Below are 27,667 nucleotides of genomic sequence, written 5' to 3'. Positions count from 1 at the left end.
ATACAGTACAGACATAGAAGGATTTTTTTAAGCCTAAATAGTTCATATTCCATCCTAACATCAAAGGTGTAACTCCTCATGCTCAGCAATATGGAAATCTCAATTAACAAAAAAATAGAAACTTCAATTATCCAGGAGTTTCTTCATCTACCGCTTACTGCCCAGTGCCCATTCAAGGGAGAAACTTAAAAAAAAATAACTAGAGATTAAAATGCAGATGCATCCCAGAGTGAAAAGCTCTGAAGCGAAACCACAGGAATGTTACAGGATGCAGATACTTCTGCTGATGGTAAACGTAGTCCAGAGGATTTTAGGTGGAAGTTTCAGTACCACAAAACTCAAATTCAGCAGCTGCTGCCATAGTGTAACAACTGGCAAGACGGTACTTTTTTTTTAATTTTTCTTTTCATCTGTGATATTGTACATTTCGCTGCCATGACAACTAAACATTTTCTACCCACCTGCATGGTGACAGAATAGATGTATACATCTGTTCATGAATCTTGTTTTTAAAAGACAGACAATATTTTCCCAACTTTTTTATGTTTTCGAAGTGTTTTTCAGAATGAAGCAGAATATTGCCGTTTCTTTTAAATAGTGGTCCATAAATCACACTACACAGGCAATATGTTGCCCTGGAGACACTCTCAACATCACTCATTGTCACCACAAATGAGGAAGTCAAAAGAGAGACTGGTGACAAGGACCAGGGAACATAACATTCAGTGCACGCTCCCTCCCCACGTTGCCTTTGCTTATCACCATTAGCAATATCACTACCTAGAGACCTACTTCTTACTGGCTGATTAGAAATACAAAGCCTTTTTCACCTAAAAAGGGACAATATATGAATGCTTAAGGACAAAGAAAGGCATTTTTATTGCTCTGTAGGTTAAAAATTCTTTAAAGTCTTTGCAGTATCTTCCATCCCAAGGCTTCCACATCTTTAGAACACATAATAAACAAATTAACTTCATTGACATCAAGCAACTCAACCAAGGCTGTGGCATCAGTAATCTTTGCATTTGCCTTGTCCTTAGGCACTTACATTAAATAAAAACTTTTCCTCACTACTGAGCCCTAACTCTACAGCCAGGCCTGGCTGCAATACTGGCACATGATATGCTTCCCAATCACAATAAGCAACAAATTCCTGAAATCTTTAGGAAGATTTCCAGCTCTGTGCTTTAGCTACAGATTAGTGAGAAAATAAAAAGGAAAAAAAATTGTTTTTTGAGTGAAGTACTGCAATGGAGAAACAAGGCATTTGATGGGAAGTAGCTTGAAATTCAGATTGTACTGGGAAGGGAGACTCCTCCACAAACTGACGTAAAAAAGAAATAAAAAAAACCAAACATCCAACAAAACCAGAGAGGTCAAGCATCATGTGAAAGAAAGGAGATGTCCACTGCTCTTATATCAGGGTAGAAGTCAGTACGGTTATTGAACCAGAGTGGAAAAATGAGAGGAATACGAGATGGCAAAGAATCCTTCCCTAAAAGAATTGCTACTGTATTTTATGCCACATAACACAGCAAACCATTTGGCAAGCCACTGAAGCCAGATAGATGCCTTCCTTTGGCACATTTTCAAGCCAAAATATCACGTGAAGCAGGCAGCATTAATCTGGTTTCCCAGCTTCTGCATGCACCTTCAAACTGCCTGGCCCCAAGCCCAAAAATGGGAATTAGTTGCTCGGATTAATTTCTGTCACCTCTCTGGTGAACCTCATACCAGATTTAAAAGGACACCATGGCAAGGCTCCTGACTGACATGGCAATTACTCTAAGCAGGAACATTAGCTAGTAGCTGCTGAAACTATTTATTAAGGTAAATGAAAGAGAGAAGCATTGACTGAGCTCCTGGTGCATTTCAGCCTCGGCTACAGCCTCCCCACTTTGCTACACTCACACTGTGTGCATCACACCATGGCAGGGATGCAGGGGTAGCAAATCTTGGGGTAACCAGCTCACAGATCAGGCACACTGCTGGAAGTTCTACCATCCAGAGGATAACCCATCACAAAACAAAATCATAGAATGGTTTGAGTTGGGAAAGATCTTTAAGGTCACCAAGTTCCAATACTCCTGCCATGGGCAGGGGCACCTCTCACTAGACCAGGTTGCTCAAAGCCGCATCCAGAGAGGGGGTGTCCACAACTTCTCTGGGTTATCTGGGCCAGTGCCTCACCACCCTCACACTAGAAGAGTTCTTGATAATGCCTAACCTAAATCTACCCTCTTTCCAGTTTTAAACTGTTTCCCCTTACCCTATAGCTACATACCCTTATTAAAAGTCCCACCCCTGGTTCTGGTTAGTAGCAGAGCCCCATCTCACCCCATACCCTCAATAAAATATTTGTGGTATCACAGAAAGAATTATCTGGCTCAGGAACACCCAAACGGGTTCTTCCCACAGCGTTCAAGAGGCAGGAGCTCAAACCCTCCAAAAACTAAGACAACCAAAATGGTCTCCTGCTGTTTCCTCTTTACAGAGGCAAGTGTCCAACAGCTCTTTCTACCTCTGGCCATCAGCTGCATGACTGCCAAGAATTGTTAAAAAAATACCATAACTGCATTTTTTACCTTCTTAAAATGATGTATCATAGGCTTAGCTGCAGCATGGAGCTACAGTCAGTGCCTTGGACAGGTCAGATGGAGACACAGTGCTTACAGTATTCATCTCATCTAACCCTGGTATTTATTTTCTATTTTATTTCCACCCAGCACTGCAGCAGTCCCAGGTTTTGGAGCACCATTCAGCCCCAGAAGGCTGAAAAGAACAATTGAGCAACCTGAGCACATGGCTGTTGGGTATGTCCAGTGCAGTCAATGTAACATTTCTCTAGTTAATTATTTGGAATAAATGTATAAGCTTAAATAGGTCACTGCAATACTACAGTTCTCCTTGGAGATTAGACTGAGAAAGAAGTAACTCCTGAAGGGAATTCTCCTTTAACACCCTCCAAGTCCAAATACCAAGTGACTGCATAACACACAACTGCTTCAATGCATTTTGATATGTGTTTCCATCAAAATCACTCACAGCATTTTAAAGCCATTAATCATGCAAGCATCACAACTCGCATAAAAATGCCTTTGACAATGTGATGATCATTAGACTTATTATACAGACAGGTAAAGTGAGGCATGAAAAGGTTAGTCGTACTGCCAGAGGGATTTTATCTCTCTGTAACATACAGCAAGCAGCTTTATGCATCTGATAGTTGCTCTGACTTGTGATTTCAGCTCGAGGCTCAGGGGCCCACCATAAACACCTCCTAGCAAATAAGCAATCTAATCAGCTAACACACCAAATCCCCATGTTAGCACACATCCTGCTCAGTCCATCACAGCTGCTGCCTCCACACCAAAGCCAGGAAAAAGCAACAGTTCTCCCCACATTTCATTTCCAAGCCATTCCTCTATCCTGCTAAAACCACTTCTGTTTTTTCAGGATAACTATCCACCACGCAATCTCTTCAAAATAGTTACAAATTTCCTATATGGACAAGTTATAAATGTCTATATATGACTCAGTATAAATTTTAATGACATCAGTTATACTACTGCAGCTCTGTGCAGGGATGCTTTCAAACCTATGGGGTCACAGTCATATTAATCCAGCAGAAGATCACACAAGCATCAAAAATGTAATGCAATCCTTAACGTTATACCTGATCTCCCATTCCTATCACCACAAAAATGCTTAGTGCTTTCAGGGCCTGTAAACCCAACCAGTGGAACTGATCCTCTCATTTCTTTACTCCAAAAAAAAAGATGGGCTCTCCTCCAATTGCTCTCTTGAACTGTCTCACCAGCTGGCTACGTGAGAAAAGCAGACACTGCAAGGAGATGGCAGGAAGCACCTTCAGGGACCAGGAATGGGCTGCCTTGGTCACAAAGACAGGGAATCTTCACAAGCAATACAAGTTAATACAGCAAAACCTGCTTTTTTTTTTTTTTTTTTTTTTTTTTTTCCTGTGTTGATCAGCCCTTTGGAAACCATGCTGGACAGTATCCCCTGGTCCCAGATAACTCTGGGGAAGAGGATCACAGCTCCTCTTCCCAAGGTTCTCATCCCCTCCAGGAACTTTCTAGAAAAGCCCCTAAACCCTCTTGTCAAAGTGGACTGGTTTGTGATCGACACTGGAAAGCAGCCTGGTTGCATTCCCTGTGACCACATGGTTATTTCTGACCACGTTCGATGTCTAGACAGAGCTTCCAACTGGTATCAGTGGAATTTTAATTTGTGGGTACAGAGAAAAAGAAACAGATTTTCTGAGAATTAGATGGATTTGAACTTTGCCAATGACAGATTAATGTTCATTATGAAAGATTAAGCAATTAAAGGCCATGAAAGAGCTGAAACATATGCAAGAAGTTTTAAACACTGGTATATTTACTCAAAGACAACACAAATCCTTCCCTGCTCCTAACAATATAGGAGTACAGCATTTTGTATTGCAGCAGTGGTTACAGTCAGCAACCTCCACTAGCAGAATCTGGGGTTTTTTCCACTTCCAGCATCAACCAATTAAACCTCTATAGTTCAGGTAATTCAGATATCATTTAGATCACAGAATCACAGAATCATAGAATTGGATGGGTTGGAAGGGACCTCAGAGACCATCAAGTCCAACCCTTGATCCACTACCACTGCAGTTACCAGCCCATGGCACTGAGTGCCACATCCAGTCTCTTTTTAAATATCTCCAGGGACAGAGAATCCACCACTTCCCGGGCAGCCCATTCCATTGCTTGATCACCCTCTCAGTTATTACCTTCTATCTTTAGAGGGAAGCAGCCATGGGCTTTGACAATAAATTGATGTGGCCATACTCTAGAGTGAGCAGTCCTAAATTCATTAGATGTCAGTTATTAAGTAGATTTTGCTTTTTACTCTTTAGCCAGCAAAGCTAAATGCCAGTCCTGTTCCTGCCTCATAAACAGTCCCCCACCTCCTCTCCAAATGTTACCACAGGCACTGGCTTCCTTTTTTATTATTTTGCCTTTCTCCAGAAGGATGCTTTGCACCTTAGAAGCAGCCAGCTACCCACACTGAACTCCATGTTCTTAGAAGAATGATATCTTATTAAAAATACACACTAGGATGCAAAGGAGCCACACACTTGCAAAAAGCACTTCATCTCATTAGCAAATGGCTGGTGTAACTGCGTGTCACAGAGATGAAGACACACCATTGATTTGCTCTGCATGTAGATACTGAAGGCACTGAACACACTTGCCCATCCCTGGTACTGTGGGAAGAAAAACCACACATTAAAGTTTGTGAGACTACTAACAGAAGTAGCTCACATGGGCTGAACCTGCTGTATTCAGGTTGTACTTGAGAAGGATGAGGTGGGTGTCTCTGAAGAATGAAGCTGGGAAAGGCTGAAGGGAGGAAGGCTGCCCCATTCTTTGCAAGGACCAGCAGCTGTTTAGAGTGCCCATCACTGCCCAGAAGAACCAGGCCTGAAGTTCTATTGAGGTTTCACTCCAATACTCAGTGCATGGCCCTGAGAGCCATCACAGGCAGCCCTGAGAGCCATCACAGGCAGCCCAGGATTCTGGCTGCTCCTGGATTGGTGTTCCAACTATCCAGTGCCTCCAGCAGGAAAATTTAAACTGTGCTCATCACTGGGGATGGGCTGGGACTGTAATCTGTCATCACCTAAGAGTTACTGCTTAATGAGAATTAAGGTGAGGTTATACACCCCACCTAATGCAGCCAATAGAAGTAGTGCAACCAACTAATTCCTAAAGACCATCTCAAGAAGAAAAAATAAAATCCAGTCCTTTTTTAACCAGCTCTAAGATCCTGGATAGTGTTAGAAAGGTGGTCTCAATATAGAGACACATGCTGGGAGTCATAAAAATCTGTCCCATCCACCACTTCGGTCAAGTACAGATTCATCACAGATATGCTGAACACTTCAAGTTCCCACTGTTTTTAATGACTTTCTACACTGTCATTCCCAGCCCCCTCACCCCCAAAGAAAAAGAATCAAACTATTAACTTATCTACGCCTCTCACACCCTTTCAGTAAAATGGGAAACCACATAAATGTTGTACATCAAAGAGCTTCCTTCATTAAAATGTGAAAAATAATTTGTGTACTTTAGATGAAAGGTGCTCTGGGACTGTGAAGTATTCTGGCAAATTTAATTAAATCCCAGTTATTCTCTCATAAAAAAAGCTTTTGGGGGAAAAAAAAAAGTTATTAAAAATTTAACTGGTTCACAGTTAGGGTTTGGTCTTTTTGTTGCAAAATCTTTAGCTTATAAATTGAACCAGTGGTAAGAAGAAAAAATCTTTAATGACCTCTGAATAAAGTTACACTTCCAGAACACAAATTCACAGTAAAAGTTTCAAATTAAGAGGAAAAATCTCCAAATAATTATCCATATAATTCATTATGGCTACAATGAACTAAAATCAGAAATTAATTTTCTATGCGAACTTCAGTAAAACTGAAAAACCAAAGGTTTCAATTATGAGAGATGGGCAGATCTATATATCACTTGTGGAAGGAGAAACCTATTGAAACTACATACAAACATTACTCTCAGGCCAATGTAAATACTTCTTCATAATTATTCCCAGCACAAATTAAAGCAGGAAAGTTTCTTTTCATTCCTTACAGTTGCTAGGGTGATTATTCATCAGTATTAATGGCTATGAGCTCAGCTTTGTAACTCAAAACCAATTTTCACTGGCAAAAGAAGCCACCCAGCTGAAGCCAGACCCACGCCTCAACATCTCCCTAGCACCAGAGCCTCACACCTCTCCAGTCAATCATCTTGGAGAACTGGCACTTGTAGATGTACAGTGAACACATTTTGCTCAACTCCAAGATGAAAATATCATCGAAGTAACTGAAAAGCATCTCCTAAGAGAAGCAGCTTCAGGCTGCCTCCCTCTTGAGGGGTGGTGGTGGTACCCAGAATGTCATCAGCGGGCAACAGCTGTAAGGTTAAGACAAAGATGGGTACAAAGGTATTGTTTGGTTGTTATGGTCAAGACAGACACCAAAGAGCAAAGAAATCAACATCTGCATCTAGCTGGAGGGGGAGGTAAGCTCTGCAGAATGTCTTGATGTCCCCAGTCATTTAGATGGGGGATGTGCCGGAGGGCACTACAGCTCCCTGCAGACACAAGCTCCCTGTTTGCTTTCTCACTGCCCCAGCACTGAGAGCACAGAGGAAACCAAGCACAATCCTATTTCTTCACACACTTCGCACTCCCAAGGAGCACTGATTGCAGCAACAACTGACTGAGCAGCAGGCACACACCATCAGCAGGACTCATCTGACCTCCTTTCACCACCTGGAGTAGCACTGACCTCACCTTAGCTGAGCATTTTCATGTCCAACCTATGTGAGACATTTAACTAGGGAAGTGAAGCCATATGAGATGAACAATGCCCCATAGTATGTGTTTAACTTAATCCTTGTATCACCTACCCACAGTATCAGGGTGGGCAGCTCAGGGCCCAGTGCAGTTTCCCACCCCATGTCCCTGCCCTGTGCTCTGCAAAACAGGAGGCACAGGACCTGCCAAGATGTCCTCAAAACATCCTCAGAAAAAAGAAAATAAGTGATAAACTCCCAACCACAACTGAATGGATCTACTCCTTTTTTGTTAGCTGTGAACAAAATTAACATGTCATTGCCAGTGGACAACTTAACTGTGAGAAATATAAAAACATTTTAGTGTGAACGTCTAATGCAAACTAATAGTGTGGTGAAAACTCCCTCCTCATCACATACACTCTGTTTGGCTTTCTCTCACTTATTTCTTCCTGGCAACACTTCAATGCTAATAAGACACCATAAGTGTATAAAATGTAGTAAAGTTGTTTACATTAAACAGCAGACTACAGATAAAAGGAATCTGCACCATGAGCTGTAGAAGGTCATCTCCCAACATCTATTCTCAGGTAAACACATACATATGGATACAAAGATATCTGACAGTCAAAAGATTTTAAAATTTTATTTTATTTTTACCTTACTGGCAAAATCCAAACAAGTTCCAAGATCTGAGCACTGAAAATAGCTGAACAGCCTTAATATATGACACAATTTTTTAGCAATGAGAGCAATGAAAGGTTGGAAGAGAGTTCTAAGCAAGTGCCTAATTCACCATTATTTGTAGCAGTTGAACTGCAAAATAATTTGTAAGAAGCACTCTTTAATCCAGCTTCCAAGGTAAATGCTGGAGCCTGCCCATGTACTGAAGCAGGGGAAGAGAAATACGGACTTACATTTTTTATCAGCTCAATGTTACTACCCGTCTCTGCTTCAAATCAGCCCCCCAAATTCCTGATTTATTCTGTTTTGTTCTGCTGCTCCCTAAAAAGACACACAGCCTGCTGCAATGGTCTGACAGCAGGATGCATCCATGATTTTATTGGCCTCTGGAGATTCCTCTCTCTTGGACTTGTTTCAGGAAAGGATTAGGCAGTACACCAAAGTGGCTTCACATAATCTTAGACACAGTTGAAACATCCTCTTCTATACATCCCAGGAGGACACTGCCCTCCATTCCTTGTATTGCCCTCCACATGCTCATAAGCTTGCAGTTTTGCATTAACAACATCACTTCTCAACGCCCCTGGGCTTCCATTGGTGCCTTAGGAGAGCTAAAATGGATTTTTTTCCAGCTTCCCCTCAACTGTGAATTGCTCACATGGGGAAGCAGATCATGGTCTGAAGTGATGCCAAGATAAAGCTACTGCTCAGATGTATGTCCTGTGATCTGTCTGGCACACTCCTTCCCAGAGAGTGCTCAGGAGAGCCATGATGGACAGGCTGAGGACCAACAATCTCCAGTCCCAAGTGGCTGCTGCAAGTGTATCCCCATCTCCTGAGCTACCTCCCAGCAACACCCACTGTCACTTCTCTGATTATGTAGCCCAAAGTTACTTTGAAAACTGATTTTAGAAGACTGGGATAATGAAGTAGCTCTGAAAGACTGGCTCTGGGCAATGAAATTTACCTACACTCACCAGAAAAATGAAGAACATCTGTAATACTATCGCCTCAGAACTCTACAATTAATTCAATTCTTCCAATAAGTCTGCCCAGATTTACCCACTAGATTCTACATGCTTTCATAAAATTAAACGAACAAGAAGAAAAAAAAAATCATGTATCAGAAACCATTTTCATTTTTACTTTATTCTGTTTCAAGGAAATGCTAGCAATGGTCTCAAATATTTATCAGACCCCTCAAATTGTAATAAAGGAAAATATCCTTCAACTTCCATATACAATAACCAAAAACTATTTTAGAAGATGGTTACAAGATGCAAGGAGTCTGAAGCAATACATTTTTTTACTTCTGCCAAAGATTCAACAGTGCAGTCAGGTCTGGTTTATTGTAAACTGTGTCATCTGGTGTTTCTAGTTTCCATTATTAGTTGTATGAAGCCACGATTAGGGTCTTCCAACAGCAACTGGCTTCTTTCTAGATTCTAGCTCAAGTTTGCCAGGAATTCATATCACTCTTAAAGTACCTTAAAAGGTATCAAAATAGAAGATCAGATTGCTATCTCTGGCACCATAAAGAAGTCCATGGAGTCTGTATTAATTTGAACTTCACTTCCATTTAACAGTATCTTCAAAATTTCAGTGTGGTAAAAGACAGGCTTGGCTTATTCATTTGAATTTTAGGGCTGAAAGCATCTAAAGATAACAAGTTAATAGGGTCATCTCCAGCTTGCTTTCTTATCAGAGGGCCTCTACGGGGGTGGAATTTAGTGCCAGCTAATGCGTAAATTTAAAGACCCAATGAAAATCAGAGAATTCAGACTCCTGAATAACCTTAGGAAATTAAGTAAGAAACTTTTGAAAGTATTGCTTAAGTCCATGCTTATGGGCTTCGCAAGAACATTAGAACCCTAAGCATTTCATTAATACCACTATTTTATCTCTGCGCTCAATTTCAATGGGACTTAAGAAGATGTTTCAATCCTTCCCTGAGAAGTAGCAAAAACTTATTGCTTCAGTTTGCCTGCCTATGCAGTGGAGTTAGTAATTCCTAGCATCCTGGGGCACTGCCACAGCAACTCCAATCAAGCCTCCAGAATTCACTGCAGCAGAAGATGCTGAGTGTGTCTGGTCTTTCTGCTCCTCAAGAACTATTGCTACTGCTATTACTAGTATATCCACAGTCAGTGTAGAGGTAAATATAGAAACTCCTTGAGTGCCAGGCTGTGGCACAGTAGTAGAAACACATGCCAGACAGACTAAAAAGTGGAGCTTGAGTTAAAAATGCTGTTTAGCTCAACCACAAACCATTAAAACCATTAAAAAATAAGAAGAAAGACATCAGCATTTAGGCTGGGACTGATCTCATCTAACTCAACCTTTCAATAAGTCTGGAAGTCTCCCTAGTTGTCCAAGTCTGCACTGCAGCCAGAGAAGCAGCATTGGTAGATGGTATTCAGTCACCCATAGTACACAGTATCAGATATCCATATGCATTTGTCTGACTCCTATAATGGGTCTGGATGAGATGGAGTTGATTTTCCCCACAGCATCCCTCAGAGTGCTCTGCTTTGTAATGGTAGCTACAAAGTTATTATCTGTTAGAACTATGGCTATGACGAAAACTCGGAACACACTGTCATCCCACAAAAAACTGATCTCTGCTCATTTTGTGTTACAATCTGGAAATATGGAGGGGTTGTTACACAATTGTCCTCTTAGGAACTGCAATTAGAAGACTGACAAGGAGTGTGGAGGGACACGCGAGGCAGGAAGCAGTAACAGACATGACAAAATGGCTCAAGCTTCTCCATAGCCCCTGAGCTCCGTAAGGGGAAGGTTACCACCCACGTTTGCAAATGAGATCAAAGCATCAAATCTTGATGACATTCTATACATAGAAAAGACAGTGAGATGCTCTGCTAGTGCTGTATTTTCAGAAAACTAAAAATATAGCATAGCTCTCATCCCCATGCTCTTAAAATCCTTCTTTCCACATCGTATTTCTAGAAGAGCATCAATGTGTGGGTTACATGTTGAGAAACAGTTCCTTGAAATTAGGCTAAAAACATCAATACAGTAGAAGGCAGTCATTACACATTACCTCATATGTAAACCTGACAGAATATATTCTTGTTTAAAGCTGGTGTACAATTAGCAGGGATGGGTTATATCTGACCAAAGGAAGGCACGTGCTGTAGACCTCCACCTCTGAGCTAGTCATACAAGGATCATCACACATTTTTAGGGCATAATTCACTGAACTTGTTTCATTATTTTATTTGTTTCTTAGTTGCCCATTTCTCTCTGTTGACTATGAGGAAGGCCTGCAGCGACACATTCTGACTATAGATGACTCTATTACATCCTGGAGTCCAAGAGAATATGAGAAGGATACAAAAAAGAAGTGTGTTTTTAACAGAAGACAGAAGGAGAAAGAGAATCCATAAATGGCCCTCAGCACAGGGATCTTGAGTGGCCAGCTTGTGACATTTTTACCACCAGTCACAACATCTAAACCTCCACTGGTGCAGCTTGAGGCCATTTCCTCCCATTGTACCTCTCACAATTTGGGAGAAGAGACCAACCCTCACCTCACTACAACCTCCCTTCACCTAGTTGCATACAGCAATAAGGACTCTCTCAAGCCTCCTCTTCTCCAAACTGAACAGCCCCAGATCCTCAGATGTACCTCATAAGACTTGTGCTTTAGACCCTCCATCCAGTTTTTTTTCTCTTTTGGACATGCTCCAGCACCTGAGTGTCCTTTTTGTACCAAGGAGCCCAAAGCTAAATGCAGGATTTGAGACGTGGCCTCACCAGTACCGAATACAGGGGCATGATCACTTCCCTTCTCCTGCTGGCCACACTATTTCTGATGCAGGCCAGGATGCTGTTGGCCTTCTTGGCCACCTGGACACACTGCTGGTTCATATTCAGGTTCAGCTGGGTGTCAACCAATACCCCTCTGTGCTATTCTCAAGGATGCACCTCTATACACTAGTATGCATCCACAATAAAACAAGAATAAAACTATCATGCCAACAAGCATGTGACAGGCAGCATGGTGCAGTGTGGATCCACCAGGCAGAGCAGCTGCTTCTCTGTTATCTCTGGACCACTTCCCCTCCTCAGTATCGCTGTGCCTCAGGAGCACAGGCAGATTGCATTCAGCCCACGGGGTGATACCATTAAGATGGAATAAAGGAGAAGAATAAAGATAATGCACTCAAGCAGAATTTTGCTAAAAGCACAGACCTGCTTGGAGTCCAGCCTGCTCACATATATGGATGAATTTGGCCCAGTTTATATCCTAATGATTATAATGGATACTGCAGTCTTCTTTTCATTAAGGCAGCAGCCAAAAATATTGATTTGTTGTACTTTGCACTCCTGCTTACCTTCACAAATTTCAGGAGAGACGGTGCATAAGCCAATAGAGTTGGTCAGTTTAGAAGTGACAAATTAACTCCACTGGAAGTAAATAAACAGCTATCTCACTGTAAATTAATTCAATATGTGACTTGAGCACTTTTCTACAGCTAGAAAGCTGATTCATCATTCAGAGGCATTTAAGTTACCACCAGTTCAATAGCAGAATATTAATGTTGTGCCCTATTTGACACAGCAGGTCGAATTCTGCTCTCGGGTGACAAAACCATGACTCAAGAGTAACTTTTGAACCTCCAAGCCCTGTTCTCCACATCACCCTGCTTGCAGCTATGCACCCAAGTGTTCTCTGAGTTGGTTTCCAAAAAGCTTAAGTTGTACTGAACACCTGGTGAAAACAGAAGAATAATCCAAAATTCTTTCATGTGCTGTATTATCAAGTGTCTTCCGGAACAGCTTAGTGAAACAACACAGGTAACTTCATTTTGATGAAAATACTCATGAAAGAGTGAAAGACAGAGAGATGTTTTCAACTTTCTACTATTCAGGGGGGTTGTGAGATCCCCCTCCACACCACCCCACCAAACTAGATTTTGTTTCTAGAAGGAAAGTAAGTACATTTACTGTGGAATGTTGAGTACAATTCTCAATCATGTAAAAACATGATTTATGATCTACTGAACAAGGGCCCTAACTTATTATAGGCTATGACCTATAATAGTCTAGGCACAGAGTAAAAAACATGGGCAATTTATTACTAAGTGACAGGCACTAACTTACTCTCCCTACCAATACCTTTCAGATCAATAAACATAGAATCCTGAGATTTGTAGACCAACACTGCAGCACTGGGACCAATCTCCCACTGCATTATGAAGAACCTGTTTATCTGAAGCTGATGGAACTCAATAAGCAGGTGAGTCAATAATTTTCAAATGGAACTGAAATTCATGTTCCATAGCCTAAATATTGTTGCCCAAACACCTTAAAATGCTATTAGCACTGTAGGATATGCAAGTTCTTCATGCATCTGGAAATCAGAACAGGTGCCACCTTGACTTCCAACACTCAAATCTGATGCTTCTGGACACAAGGTTTTGACTGTATCATCTGTGCACAGCTGCAGCAGAGAGACTATAGCACAAATGGAATAAAAATATTTTTCACTGCTTATGTTCAGACATGATCCACAGCATTTGCAATGTCATCTGTTATTCATAATGCTCAGCTTAGAAAGCTGACATTTGATTACACAGTTTGAATTTGCCAGAACATACATTTAAATCTTATGTTTTAATACCACATTCTCAATTAAAAGCTTTAGAAAAAGACATACAAAGTCTGCTTAAACCACAGTAAACCCACAGACCTAATATATTCAATATAATTTCTGAAACTGTTGACTAATATTTCCTAATTTCCTCACTACTTCTGTACCACAGCTGTACCGTTACTCCCAACAGCTATCAGATGTTTAAACAGCCAGTCTGTTAAATGTTTTACCAGATAGCCTTTTATACTTAGTATTTTCCAGATTTTCCAATAGGGTACAATGGTAGTGAAGTTCAACATCTTAAAAAACTTCACTCTATTTAACATCAATATTAATAATACTACCACCACCAAAGGAAAGCGAGCACAGTTGGTTTACAGTTAAGCATCTTCACACGTGCCTGCCAACACTGATGAACACCATGCCACAAGAAAGCAGATTAAACAGAATGGCCTATCATCCCAGACTGCTAACTCCCAAGAAAAATCACTCCCAACAATAAGAACAAGACCACAAATAGGTTTTAGGATGAAATAAATTCTTGTTTCATGCTCCTTATTTCCTTTCACTGAGTTCACCACTGCGTTCAAGGTCACGAGTGTTGTTACTCTGGGAAGATGACCTGAGTAATTTACAGTGATCAACAGACAATACAGTGGCTGTAAGCAAGTCATTCCATAACTATCACTGCTTTCTAAATGGAGCCATCACATAGCTGCTGAAAAAGAATGTGTGTTATTTCACATGCACAGTGATGAATGTAACCATGTCATTGCTGTACCTGAAAAAACCTTATTTATAATTTTGTTTTGCCTACTTATAAGAACTGAATTTCCTGTTAAGGGTAGAAAATAATTATTCCTAAATCTCGCTTTTGCGAAAACCTGTACAATGGGAAATTAGGAACAAAACTCACCAGTTTCTTCATCTATGCTGAATCTCCCCAGGCCACTGCCATCCCTGATGGAATACTGGATCTCTCCATCCCTTCCAGAGTCCTCATCTCGAGCAACAACTTGCAGAACACTTGTACCAACGCGGGAGTTTTCCTTCACAGATCCAATGACAGCAAAGTCAGGAAAGTAAGGGGTATAGAGATTTTCATTAACATCCACCACTTCAACTTCCACAAAAGATACAGAAGAGAGAGAAACCGGGCGCCCTTTGTCCTTTGCACGCACAGTGAGGTTGTAGAACTGCTGCTTCTCATAATCCAGCTCCTTGTTCAAGCGGATGGCGCCGCTCGCTTTGTCGATCTCAAAGCGCCCGTTGTAATCGTTCACCAGCGAGTAACGCACTTGGCCTCCCAAGCCCAGATCTGGGTCATGGGTTTCCAACCAAGCGATGACAGTGCCAACTGGAAGGTCCTCGAGGACCTTCACGCTGTAGCTGGATGGTATAAAGGCTGGAGAGCAATCATTGACATCATCCAAAAAAACCCTCAGAGGCACAACAGAAAACTGCTGGTGGCCACTCTCTGCTTTGTCCCTAGCCTCGATCTTCAGTGTGTAGTTTGCTTTTGATTCCCGGTCTAATTGATCAGCCACATACACCATTCCTGTGGAACTGTTGACAGCAAATTGCTGGGTGTCTGTCAGTACTGAGTAAGTCACTTCACCATTAGATCCCAAGTCTTTATCTCTGGCCTCTACCTGGATAATTTCTGTACCAAGACTTGTACTTTCTAAAATATTAACTGAGTAACTATCCTGTAAAAAAACAGGCTTGTTATCATTTGCATCCTCCACAGTGACAGTCAACAGTCTCCATGCAGATTTCTGTGGATTACCTAGATCATAAACTGTAATATTAAGGAGATAAAGCTCTGTTTTTTCACGGTCTAGTGGCATAAGAACATTAAGCACCCCCGTATCCATGTCAATGTTGAAACAACTGTCTACATTACCATCAGAAATTGTATAAAGTACTCTTCCATTAAAGCCTGAATCTCCATCATAGGCTTCTATCCTCAGGATGCTGGCACCAACTGGCAGATCCTCTGAAACCTTCACATCAGTAGGGAAGGATTTGTCAAAATGCGGTGCCTGTCTATTCACTGAATAAAAATCAAGAAAACCATCTTCCAAATTCAGCTTCACATTTGCTTTTGCTTTTTTGAGTAATTTTTCTGCTAGCTTCTGAGCAACTCTAGTTTCTCTACAGCTAAAGGTCTTTGAAGATACTTTCCCATGAACTACTGAAATGTTAACAAACATAGCATCAGCAAAGTTTTCTCCATCAGTTGCTGTTATCTTAAGGCCAAAATTGCTGTTCTTTATACCAGAATTAATTAGAGATTTTTTAAGTTGCAGGACACCAGAGTCAGGATTTAAATAAAAAATGCCAAGTTCATTTCCAGAGATTATTTTATACTTCACAAGCTCTAACTCATCTATGTCTATTGCAGAAACAGCAGTGATGTGACCACCAACAGGGAAATCAGAAGAAATCACTCCCTGACATGCCACTTTTTCAAAGAGAGGTTTGTTATCATTGACATTGCCTATGTATATGGTGACATTCACCTCACTTTCATGGCGGTAGGGAGAACCCCAGTCAGAAGCTCTCACAATGAACCTGTAGCTTTCTGGAGAGGACTCAAAATCCAGTTCTTCAGATGTGCTGATTATACCTGTAAACTGGTTTATTGTAAAAGGTAGTGAGTTCAGACTGGCAATGCTGTATGTAATGTATCCATTTTCTCCCCTATCTTCATCAACTGCTGAAACTGCCAAAACACTGGACCCCACAGGGACACTTTCATTGATGAATGAGCTGTAGGAAGGCTGTTGGAACTCTGGAGTGTGATCATTGGCATCTTCTAATCTGACAGTAACTTGTGCTTTTAAATCATCACCTTTGTTTGTATATACTTCTAATTCGTAGAGGTCTTTCTCAATGATTTTCAAAGGACGAGCGGTAATAATAAGGCCTGTGTTGGGATTGATTTTAAAATATTCAGCTTCCTCACTTGGAGATATTCTATATTCCACACCCTGTGGCTCAGGCATCAGCTTAACTACTGCAACCACCACACCAGGAGGTGAAAACTCACTGATCAAAACATCATATGCTTCATTTTCAAACTTCATGGGGATACTTTCTTTCTTGGGACTAGCAATGTGGACCAGTTTGACTGCAGAAAATTTCTGAGGAGATCCTTTGTCCTTTGCTTGCAGAGTCAGGTTATAACCATATGGGAAGCTGTCCCAATCAATAGGCTTTCTTTCTTTGATTTTATACTCATTCATCCATTTACCTTCTTTAGTCAGAAAGAACTGTTCTAATGGATCTCCAGCTACAATAGAAACAGATTCTATTTCTCCATTGGCTCCTTCATCTAGGTCATCAATGTTAACAACTGCATAGGTAGGCTCCTTGTCTGATGGGAAGGGAACATGGGTTACTACATTTATTGTTGGGGCATGTTCATTTATACGTTCAATGTGAACATAAAGCTTGGCAGTGCTGCTTATGCCATTGTTTCCATAAAGCTTCATCCCACGGTCTACAGCCAAAATCTCCAGATCATACCTGTTTTTCTCATCGTAGTTTAACCGACCACTTAAGGAGATGACACCACTTGTAGGATGAACTGAGAAGAGATCAACTTTGTTTTTGAAGTAATAATAAAACTCACCATTGGACCCAATGTCCGCATCCGTTGCGGTCACCTGTGCAATGCTAGTCCTTAGAGGAGTGCTTTCTGCTATTGTGACAGAGTATGTGGTGGGTGAAAACAAAGGTCTTAAGTCATTCATATCCAAAACCTGGATGTTCACTTTTGTCCATGCTTCCAAGTCCTCTCCTCTGACAGACCCTTTCACCATCAATAAATAGTTGTCCTGGATTTCTCTGTTCAATATAGCAGAATTCCCTCCTTTAGTCCTTATTCTTAGGAAGCAAAAGTCAGCAATGATGACTTCCTCTGCTTTAAAAAAGCCCTCATCATCACCAGACACTATCTTGTACTTGATATCCCATGAAAGGTCAGCCAAGGTAATGCCCATCCTCGTTTGACTGTTGACATAGGTCCTGGCTGCAGAATTCTCATACACCGTGGCATTGTAAGTGGAATGTGTAAAGTGAAAGCCAAGTGGGATAGTCCCCTGAACCACCTGGCAAACAGAGGCCAGGAGCTTGACAATCAGAAGGGCAAAGCATGACGGAGGTGGCCACGAGCCTGACCAGCGGCCCATATTCACTTCCATCACATCATCCTTTCACCCTGTGGCAGAGAGAGAAAATGAAAAAGAGTTGGTCAAGAGACAAAAAACTGTACTCTGAAGTGACATGTCAAAATTACTTACTACACTTCTAATTAAAAAATAAATGTAAGTAACAACTAGTCACTATAAATATATAACAAAACAGAAAGTGAGAACACAATACACACACACAAGCACAGCCCTTTTTGATTGAATTTTTACATGTGTGTGTGTGTAACATCCCTGCATGCACACATACCTGCATGCACCTTGAGTACTGTGTGCAGTTTTGGGCACCACAGTATAGGAAGGACACTGAGGTGCTGCAGAGGGTGCACAGAAGGGCAACGAGGCTGAGTGGGGGTCTGGAGAACAGGTCTTATGAGGAGAGGCTGAATGAACTGGGGCTGTTCAGCCTGGAGAAGAGGAGGTTGAGGGGAGACCTCATTGCTCTCTACATCTACCTGAAAGGAGCCAGTAGTGGGGCAGGTATTGGCCTCTTCTCTCTTGTAACTAAAGACAAGACAAGAGGAAATGCAGTCAAGTTGCTCCAGGGGAGGTTCAGATTAGATATTAGGAAAAATTTCTTCATTGAAAGAGTGGTGAAGCATTTGAAACACCTGCCCAGGGAGGTGGGTAGAGTCACCATCCCTGGCGGTATTAAAAAAATGGGTGCACATGGCACTTTGGGAGATGATTTAGTGGTTGAGGTGGTGTAGGACTCAATGATCTTGAATGTCCTTTCCAACTGTGATGATTCTATATTCATAAATATGTATCTATATGTACATACACATTTTTAAATATAAAAAAACCCCTATGAGACCCTACCATATCTATACACATGTGCACACGGTCCAGAACAATAACCACAGTGAAAAAATTGAAAATAAGACACAGACAATTGATTACATTTAATATAAGAGGATGAACCACATACAGAAATTGGGTTTTTTTATTTACCAGTAGCTTCAACTAAGCTTAAACTTGTTGCTTTTTAAAGCATATTAAAAAACTCATTTTTTGTCCCAGTGTTTGGACAGGAGATAGGATTTTTCATTATGTATGTAGCACTGTGACAGTCAGATGATACCAGTTATTTTTTTATGGACAGCTAGGAAAGATCCCATGGTGATGAAATCTGGGTGAACAAATGGTACATAAAAATCACTATCTAGCCATTACTTTAACTAGAGATACCTTCAGAAAAATCAAAATTTATTCTAGCTAATTAAATGTAATTGTATAAACATACATAGACATACACATAACTAGAGACTGAGAACAGACAAAATGCAACAAAGGAAATAACCTGCTTCAATAAAGCTCCCAGGTAAAGACTCAGGTTAGGAAAACACACAGCTGAGATGGCCCATAGGACTTCACTTTTTCATACTTACCACAATGCATCTGTAATTAGGATCACTTTTCACTAAATACAGTAAGTAACATGCTCTAAATGAGGCCACATTTTTTCCTGTATGTCCAATAAATGCTCCATCTGCTGAGTATGGCTGCCCTCCCAACCTAAGAAGGGTGAAGACCCCTCTCCAATCCACTGCCTGTCCTGTTGCCAGCGGGTCACTCCCACCAGCAAGACTGTAAATGTGTCCTTGCTCAAAGGGAGTGAACTTCAGTTTTCATCACATTTCACTGTCAACCCCAAGCAGAATTTGTCTACAAAGAAGGAACATGGTTCCATCAGCAGCAGTTTGTCTCAATACAATCTGTCTCACTCCAGCCACCTCGAAGCAGTGAGAGCCTTCCCACTGATTTCAAAATGCTCATTATAAGGGTAGATATTGAAATGCAATTAATAAGAAGCCATTTGAGGAACACCTGAATTTCCTCCATACAGTCATGTTGTGGAATAACTCCAGTGCCCCACTTCAGGGATCTAAATGTGGATGTTAACTGGAGACAAGGTAAGCAGAGACATGGGCTGGAGGTTGCTGGAGGGTGCTGAAGTAGCTAGGAGCCAGATCCTGCTATTGCTTCCCTCTGGAAGGAGAGGAAAGAAGCCTAAGGAAACTTGATAGGTGCTAACAGTGAGACAGTGTGAATAAGCCCCTTTGTTACAGAGTACATAGCTCCTACTTGTGAAAAATCATAAAAAATAATTTTAAAAGGCAATTAGTGAAAGACCCACTGCACACATACATTGCTTTCATTGTTATTTAAAAGCTGCTTGAAAACAGTCTTCTCTAAGATAGAATACAGAGAGGAAAAGGATAGGAAAAGTTGTTAATTTAAATTTCCAACATAATTTCAACATCCCCTAGGAGATTTATAAATTGCATAGAAGTTTTGGAATTTGAATTCAAGTTAGTGATCACTTCCAATATAGCTGAATGACTACTGCAGTTTTAAGTTCTAATGACAATCAATTTATCGCACTGATGTTATGATGGCCACACAAGACACTTAACTTCCTGATCCCACAGTCCATATCCCATGGCTTAAACATCAATCAATTTGATCAATTCTCTCAAGCGTTTGTCACAGCACTTTTTTTTCAATACACTTATATTTTCCCATGCAGTTCTCCCCCAGCTGTTTCCTTTTATTTTCTTTTCTAGAAAACAAACAAAACAAAACAAAAAAAAAAACCAAAAACAAAAACACCCACAAAAACCCAAACAAAACTCCCACCTCTTTAAAAAGAAAATAAAAATATAAGAATGTATAAGAACGTATCACCTCCTGGACCTGCACGCCCCACTGACAGGCAAATCCCCAAAACACTGCATGTGGCAGATACTCTTCTGAACGTGTCCACTCAATTTTTGTGCGTGGATCATGTGAGTCCTGTGATTAACATCTCATCTCATATAGTTTATGCATCAAACAATGAGCAGTTCTCCAATATGCTTTGTGCAGGTGAGGGATTGGGTCTACTCATGCTTTCTTCATGCTCAGGTTGATCCCCAGGAGACCCAGGATGGAATGTTTCTACTTCATCTAGGGAAAAAAAATTTATTATTGTTGCTATTTCACTCATCTAAAAGATCAGAGCAGTGGCTACTTTTTTTTTCGGCACAGCGAACACTCATCGACTTAATCCATCAGTGTGAAAATATCAAAGTCCCTTATTTTCATGGGGCTTTATGTGAATCTCTTTGGGTACTGCCACTAAAAGCTGCTCCTTTAGCCTAGTGTGGGAGACGATGCTCTCAAGTAGAAAATACAATCCATATGCGGGATGCTGCTGAGGGAAAACTAGCCAAGGGTAATGAGAAATTCTAATGAGACCCAACTCATAACAAAATAAAGTGTTCTGCCTCTTTTGTGATGTGGCATTATGGAAATACTCAACAGAAAAATCACCGTGCTGCCTTTCTCCAAGTACACATGAGCATCCTTCATCTATGCTGCTCTACCAGCCAGTTGACTTTTTCTGGCTTATGATGGGGACTGATGTTATGTTTCATACGAGCACCCAGACTTTATTTCACTGCAGTTCCGTAGCTTCAAGAAATAGGTCTCTTTGGAGTAATGAAATTAATCATATTATCTTATTTACATCTCATTTGGCAGTCTAGTTTCTCTATCCACACCATACTTCAGCATAAGTTAGTTCCTCTCTATCCTTCATGGCCATCAAGTTTCCAGGCCCACTGTAATCAGAAAGCAGTTTTCCTGAGAATTTCATTGCCACAAGAAAAATGATTTAAAGTTTTACCTTCAAGTAAGCCATACCCAAGGCTACAAGCTCTGCTGTGGCAGACAGGCATCAAAGTAGTTATTTACAAAGCTATGGGATTAGGTGATCCTAATGAACATGTTTTATATATCACAGGCAATATAACATGACAACATTATGCTCCCATTCCATTTATCTACTTATTTTTTGAAAAAGACAGGGCTAAGACCTAATCTCAAATACACCGCTATAAATCCAGTCATGTCAATGCTTTACTAAGTTTCTGTGGTTCAGTGCAATCAGGATCAGTACTGAAACACTAAATTTCACATAGAAACAACATGAGTGTGTGCATCAGTGAATGTATGTTTTAGTTCTGTATGCATATGTATACACAAATACACAGTTTGTGTATTTTTAGGTATAATTTCAGGGTTGGAACTAGAAAAATCGGACCTTCACATCAGGCAGCACTTTCAGAATTTGATTTCATTTCAGATGGGGTATGCAGAGTTGTAACAAGCTCCTCATTGAAGTTATTAATCTATCCATATATTTATGGGGCCATCATCATTATATTATTTGAAAGTCCCAATGGATGAGCTATTAAACTGCCACTTGGGCTACCCAAGAATGTTTTATTCATTTACTTGAATTCCTTTCTTCTGTGATATTTGTTTTAAGAGCTCATAATACATACATACTCAATGCACAGGAAATGTAATGTGATAGGGTACAGAAACAAAGTACAAAGCAACCCACCATAAATTAAGAGACGTTTCTTTAAAGGCACTTCTTGTCAAAAAATGTTATGGTTTCATGTGAAGAGAAATGTTGTGATTACTTGTGTTTGATTTTGAAATGTTTGGGCAGGAGCTACTTAAAAAAAAAAAAAATTATAAAAAATCCCCTGGTACTGCTCAACACGGTCAGTCTGAAGAAAAGAAACAGCTTTAACAAGAGCAGAGACTGAAAGACAAAACCTGCTTCTAACTACCCAAGGAGGTGAACAAGAAGATAACACAAAGTAGGAGTCCAGCATCTTTCCACTCTAGCTCACATTAAATTCTTTGACCTTGAAGTGGGAAGGAATGAGTGAAGAAATAGAACAGTGTGTCTTGATTTTTAACACTGTCAAATGAGAACTCTATAATTCCACATTCTTCGTTCAGCCACTTTCCTTTACTCCTTGAACTAAGATTAACTATGTGACCCAAACCTTGCAGAATAACTGTGGGGACCTGTAGGTGGCTGATGCTCCTTAGAGGAACTGAGAGTTACAAGAGTCATTCCTTTTTCTCATCTTGGCTTTGGCAATCTCCACACTGCACTGCATCCAAACACAACACCCCACCAGACCAAAAAGGAAGATTCAAGTCCCAGGAACTGACAGGATTCCTGAACACCAGAATCATGGCTCTGATTCAGTTTGCAGACAGGAAACAAGTGCTGCATGATCCTTTCGTTGATTCTCTCTCCCAAGGCTAATTCTTCTAATCCCAAAGGCCTCTATACCTTAAATAATTCAAAGAGAAAACAATGCATATACCTCTTGGGTAAGCATTGAATGTATTAAACAAGTGCAAAAAGAGCTTTTAGAGAATGTAAGGAATATAGAAGGCAGAACGAATAAGATTTTACCAGGTGACAAAAGGGAAAAGAAAAAGTATTTTCCTCCCTACCTACTTATCCTCCAAGCCCAATTACACCTTGTGAAATAAGGATTTTTTCCTTAAACTAACTTTTAAATGGGACTAGCTAATACAGGGTGACTAATTAATACAATGCAACCATTTAAGGTTTTCCACAAGTCCTTTGAGAGAGAAGAAATCAATCTGTGTTTCAACTTTGACCTTCATCAACAACCAAGTGAATCTCACACCTACAGGGTCCTCTGGCCTTGGAGTAAAAGTTTCCAAATTTCAGATGACAGTTTTCTGAGAGTCTAGGTATTTATGCACCCGTGTGTATGGGGAAAAAGGAATAAGAAACCTTGGCTTAAAGGTTTTTACCTTGATTGGTATTTCTTCTGAAGAAGTTGGACAAGGCAGGGTGCTTTCTCACACAGGACAGGAGTGGTGACTACACTGACTATATGGAAAAATGCTATAAATTTGAAACACTATTCTTCTCGTACTGAAAAACTAGAAAATAAGCAGCTTTACAGCAAAAAGGTACATTTGAAAACATAAAGGTCTTTTTTAGGAGGTAGAAGAGTATTAAATTCACATGCACATAAAGTCTAAATAATATGTAGTGAAGCAATGCACCCACAAGAGGAACAGAACCTCTTGATTTTGTCCAAAATCACCTCAGTCCAAGGAAATCTTTCCTTTAACTGAAACATCAACATCAGCAGTAGCGGATCTATTCTTATGGTCTAATCATCCAAACACCAAACCTACCAGTCTGTCAGACAGGGAAATCCATGCACCTAAACAGAGCCTCCTATTACTCTTTTCTACCACCAACACCGATCTGCCTTCACAGAAACTTCTGCATGACCAGGCCATGAGGACTGGCAAAAAGGGTACAACTCAGGTTACAAAGCATCTTGGATGGTCTGGAGTTAAGGCTTATGTGAACCTGCATCAGTGATAAGAAAAGATATTTATCACACTCTGTTGTCGATACTGCAACAAGGGGGTGGGAGCCCATGTACATCAGTGCCCTCTCCTGGAAGGAGCCTCCTCCATAGCACAAAACCATGGAAAACTCTTCCAGATTCATGGAAATTCTGTTTATGGCACATGGAAGATACCAGTCTGTGAGTCTAAAGACAAAGGAATCATTTTACCAGCAAACCTCTGATACAGACTAGAGATAGACAGGAGTTTCACAGTCTCCCCTCATTACACTGGCAGTATCACTAGCATGCTGTAGAATGAGAATAGGGGGGAAAAAGCACATTTAAATGGCACTTACCCTAGCCAGACAGTTTCCTTGAGCTGCACTCCACAATAATTTACCCAGCTAGGACAGGCTAACAGGAAATCAGAATACAGAATGAAAACTTAGAATGTGTGCCATACAGAAATTAATTAAAAATGTGCATTCAACTCTGAACAGGACGGAAAAAACCTGACACCGATAGATTTAAAACAGGAGATATATTCATGGGGCTACTTGCTCCCCTATGAGAGCAAAGATATGATTATCCATATATATGATTGTATCATGATATGTTTAGCCCAAAAAAGAGAAGACAAAAACAAAATGACCGTTTCTGCAGAGTAAGCCCTTGCAAGAGACAGCACTATAAATTCTAACTGTCCTTAGAGCTGCAAATCCTCCTACTGCCTGCATAGAATTTCACAGGGGAGAAAGGCCACTCAGCATGCAGCAAGTGTAATTCCCGGCCATCCCTAGGAAGTGAAGATTTAGCCACCCAGCCGTATGTTATGAATAACTTTGTTTTCCTAGCAGGTGCTGGGTATTTTTTCCATACAACACTGATTTTTGCCAAGTATCAGTTCAACAGCAAATGCTTCCCACTTGAGAGCAGGAGCCAGGCGTCATTTGTCTTCCTGGTGAGCAGAGTGGGTGCAAAGGGTCTGTCGGACTCTCCCTTCCCCCTCAAGGATGAAACGTGGCTTAGGGAAATGGAAGGGGGGGGAGGGGTGGAATAATTTGCCGCCATGCAAGATCTGTCGAAAGGGAATTCCTGGGAGCCACGTTACAAGGGATTTGAGCCTGTCCCTTGGTGGTCTGCCCCCAGGGAAACAAAGGCTGATATCCAGTTTTTCATGCTTTGTGTCCCAAAATTCCCCAGGCTCCTGCTTCTTAATCACTGTAAAAAGGGGAAGCTTTGAGGCACTTTCGAAATGAGCCACTTATTTTCCTTCAGACTATGTGCTTCCATATGAAATACAAAGATACTGTTTCTTGCTTATTGAATTTTTTCCCCATCAAGTTTATCTCATAGATCTACACTGACCCCCACCCAAGGAGCCCTGACTTGAAAGCTCTTTCTAGATATAATGTCAATGTGAAAAACCCAGGACTGGTAAGTTCCACTCCTGTCACTGCTGATCTTTCCCCAGCTCTGCTTTCACCACACACTAATTTGGATCCCCTCAAGAAGCCAGTTCTTTACTGAGATGCACCTCTGAGCCTTAAGGACTCATCTCCCAGACTCAGGAGGGCTGCCAAGGATGGGCATGCAGGATCACACCTTGCCATGCAGCACCTTCGAGCTGCACCACTGAGCAGTGATTCCACTGGGGTCTCTGCAAACCTGATTGCAAGTAATAAATACAACTGAGACCAGAGAGGCTTTTGTAGGAATTGCCTAGAGCCATTCCATTTCTACTTTTTACAATGCCCAGTGAAACACACCAATTGAATAAGCACTATGAGAGGCAAAGAGCAGCACCAAAGCACGTGTTGCCCCTGCAGCTGAAAAAATATCTTCCACGTTACCCACATAAGGCTCATTTCCCACTCTGCACTCTTTTCCATGGGAGTTTTCCTGCAAATCCACTCCTACTACTCTCAGGCACTGCTGCCAGTCTGCTCTGTGTTTGGGGTACTGCACATACTCCTTCTGACAGCTTGCACAGGTTTGTATAAACTATTTGAATATAGTTTATTGTAAGAAAGAAGTGTATGAGATTTACAACTACTGTTTCCAGGGCCATAATAGGTATGTAGGTATAAGGACTGGGATAAGCTGTTACTCTCAGAGGAAAAAAATACTATATATCTTCCCCCATCACTCTGTGTGTGCAGGCAAGGAATCTCAAATGGTCCAGACCTTTATACAGGGGCAAAAAGGAGGGTGGTTGAAAGAGAGATTAATACAAAAAAGCTTCTTCCCAGTTGACAGTTCCATGTAAAATGGAGACCAGGGGAATAGAACAGCAGCTTGGACCAGATGATCTTTAAAGGTCCTTTCCAACCCAAACCATTCCATGATTCTATGATTATGAGATGCCAAGATAAAACAATGACATTCCAGCAAGAATTTTAGGAAGTAATTGTGGGATAAAGCATTTTACTCCATGCCCTACCTTGAGATAAGCCTAACTCCAGATATGTCCCACAATGATCTGCTGACAGAGAGGTAGTATCAATGGGATTGCTTCCTAGTTAGTGCAGAAAAGGCAGGTATGGACAGGGTCAGTAGGAATGAGAAAGTACAGTCAGGAGAGGGATGAGTGAAGACAGCCCATGGGATCTGCAAAGTGTCCCAGGAGGGGAGAAGTGAGCCAGAAAGGCTGGTGTGCAGAACTGAGGGAGAAGTCCCCCTAATCAGCACAGTGCCATTTACTGTACACAGAGGCACAGGTATGTTCCTGCCCATGGAATACCAGGCTTCTTGTCCAAAAGTTCAGTTGGAGTTGCTGATCCTCCAGTTTCTACCATAACTTGTTGGTATTCCGTCCATGCAGGAGCAACATTCAAAATTATTTGGGAAAATGACATTGCCTGAACAATCTGGGAAGAACTCTCAGAAGACATATGGATGCATCCAGGTGCCATTAAAGAAAGCCAACAAGTAACAGAACAACCACTTGATAAATGCTTAAATCTTATGATTCCAGAGGAAAAAACAGAAAGACAAAAAATTTCTTTCTTGAGGCTACGAACTGGAGTATTAGTTTTACAATGCCATTTCTCTTCAAATGACCTGTGACGACACCCAGAAAGAGAGAAATCATGCTTAAAGTGCAAGGAGCAAATATTTTGATTGAGATGTCCAACAAAACAGAGACTTGAGAACAAAACCTAGATTCAGCAATGAACAGGAATCCACAGAGTGCTGGCACCTGCTGAATCCAGAGTACTGGCATCTGCTGCTGTGCCACCAGCATAATGCAGAACTGCTTCTGCTTCTGAAGTAACCCACTGGAGCTGTCTACAACCCAGTAGATAACAGATGTCTACATGGGTCTGACTGCAAATCAAACACCTTTTGAAAGACAACTCCCAGAAATAATGGCCTCTCCACTGGCCCTCTGATGAAGTAGCCTCTGCAAATTTTGAAAAACCCTAAGCCCACAAGGGTTCACAAAAAAAACCAAGAAAAGCAATCACTGATAAATACAGTGGATGCTTTCTAAATTTTTCTAGGTAAAAAAACCAGAAGTTTGTCATTTGTTCAAATAGGCAGCATTTAGAGAAAGGGCTATTGCCATTACTTTTTAAAATT

General features: G+C 41.0%; 1 protein-coding gene across 11 annotated transcripts in view; it reads right to left on the bottom strand.

Annotated features, from left to right (window-relative positions):
• The window catches only part of FAT3 (FAT atypical cadherin 3), a 402,030-nt gene that overhangs the window by 294,275 nt on the left and 80,088 nt on the right, over positions 1-27,667 (bottom strand). For all 11 annotated transcript variants that reach the window (XR_011723915.1, XR_011723916.1, XM_071733516.1 and 8 more), the window contains exon 2: positions 14,579-17,890. Coding sequence is in view for 9 of the 11 variants with exons in the window: in XM_071733516.1 (XP_071589617.1) it covers positions 14,579-17,873 (3,295 nt within the window). In the remaining 2 variants the exon portion in view is untranslated. The remainder of the gene's footprint in view (positions 1-14,578; positions 17,891-27,667) is intronic.

This window comes from Heliangelus exortis, chromosome 1, assembly GCF_036169615.1.
Source record: "Heliangelus exortis chromosome 1, bHelExo1.hap1, whole genome shotgun sequence".
NCBI lineage: Eukaryota > Metazoa > Chordata > Aves > Apodiformes > Trochilidae > Heliangelus > Heliangelus exortis.
The sequence above is the reverse complement of the archived record's forward strand: the minus strand, read 5'-3'. Positions and strand labels throughout refer to the sequence as shown.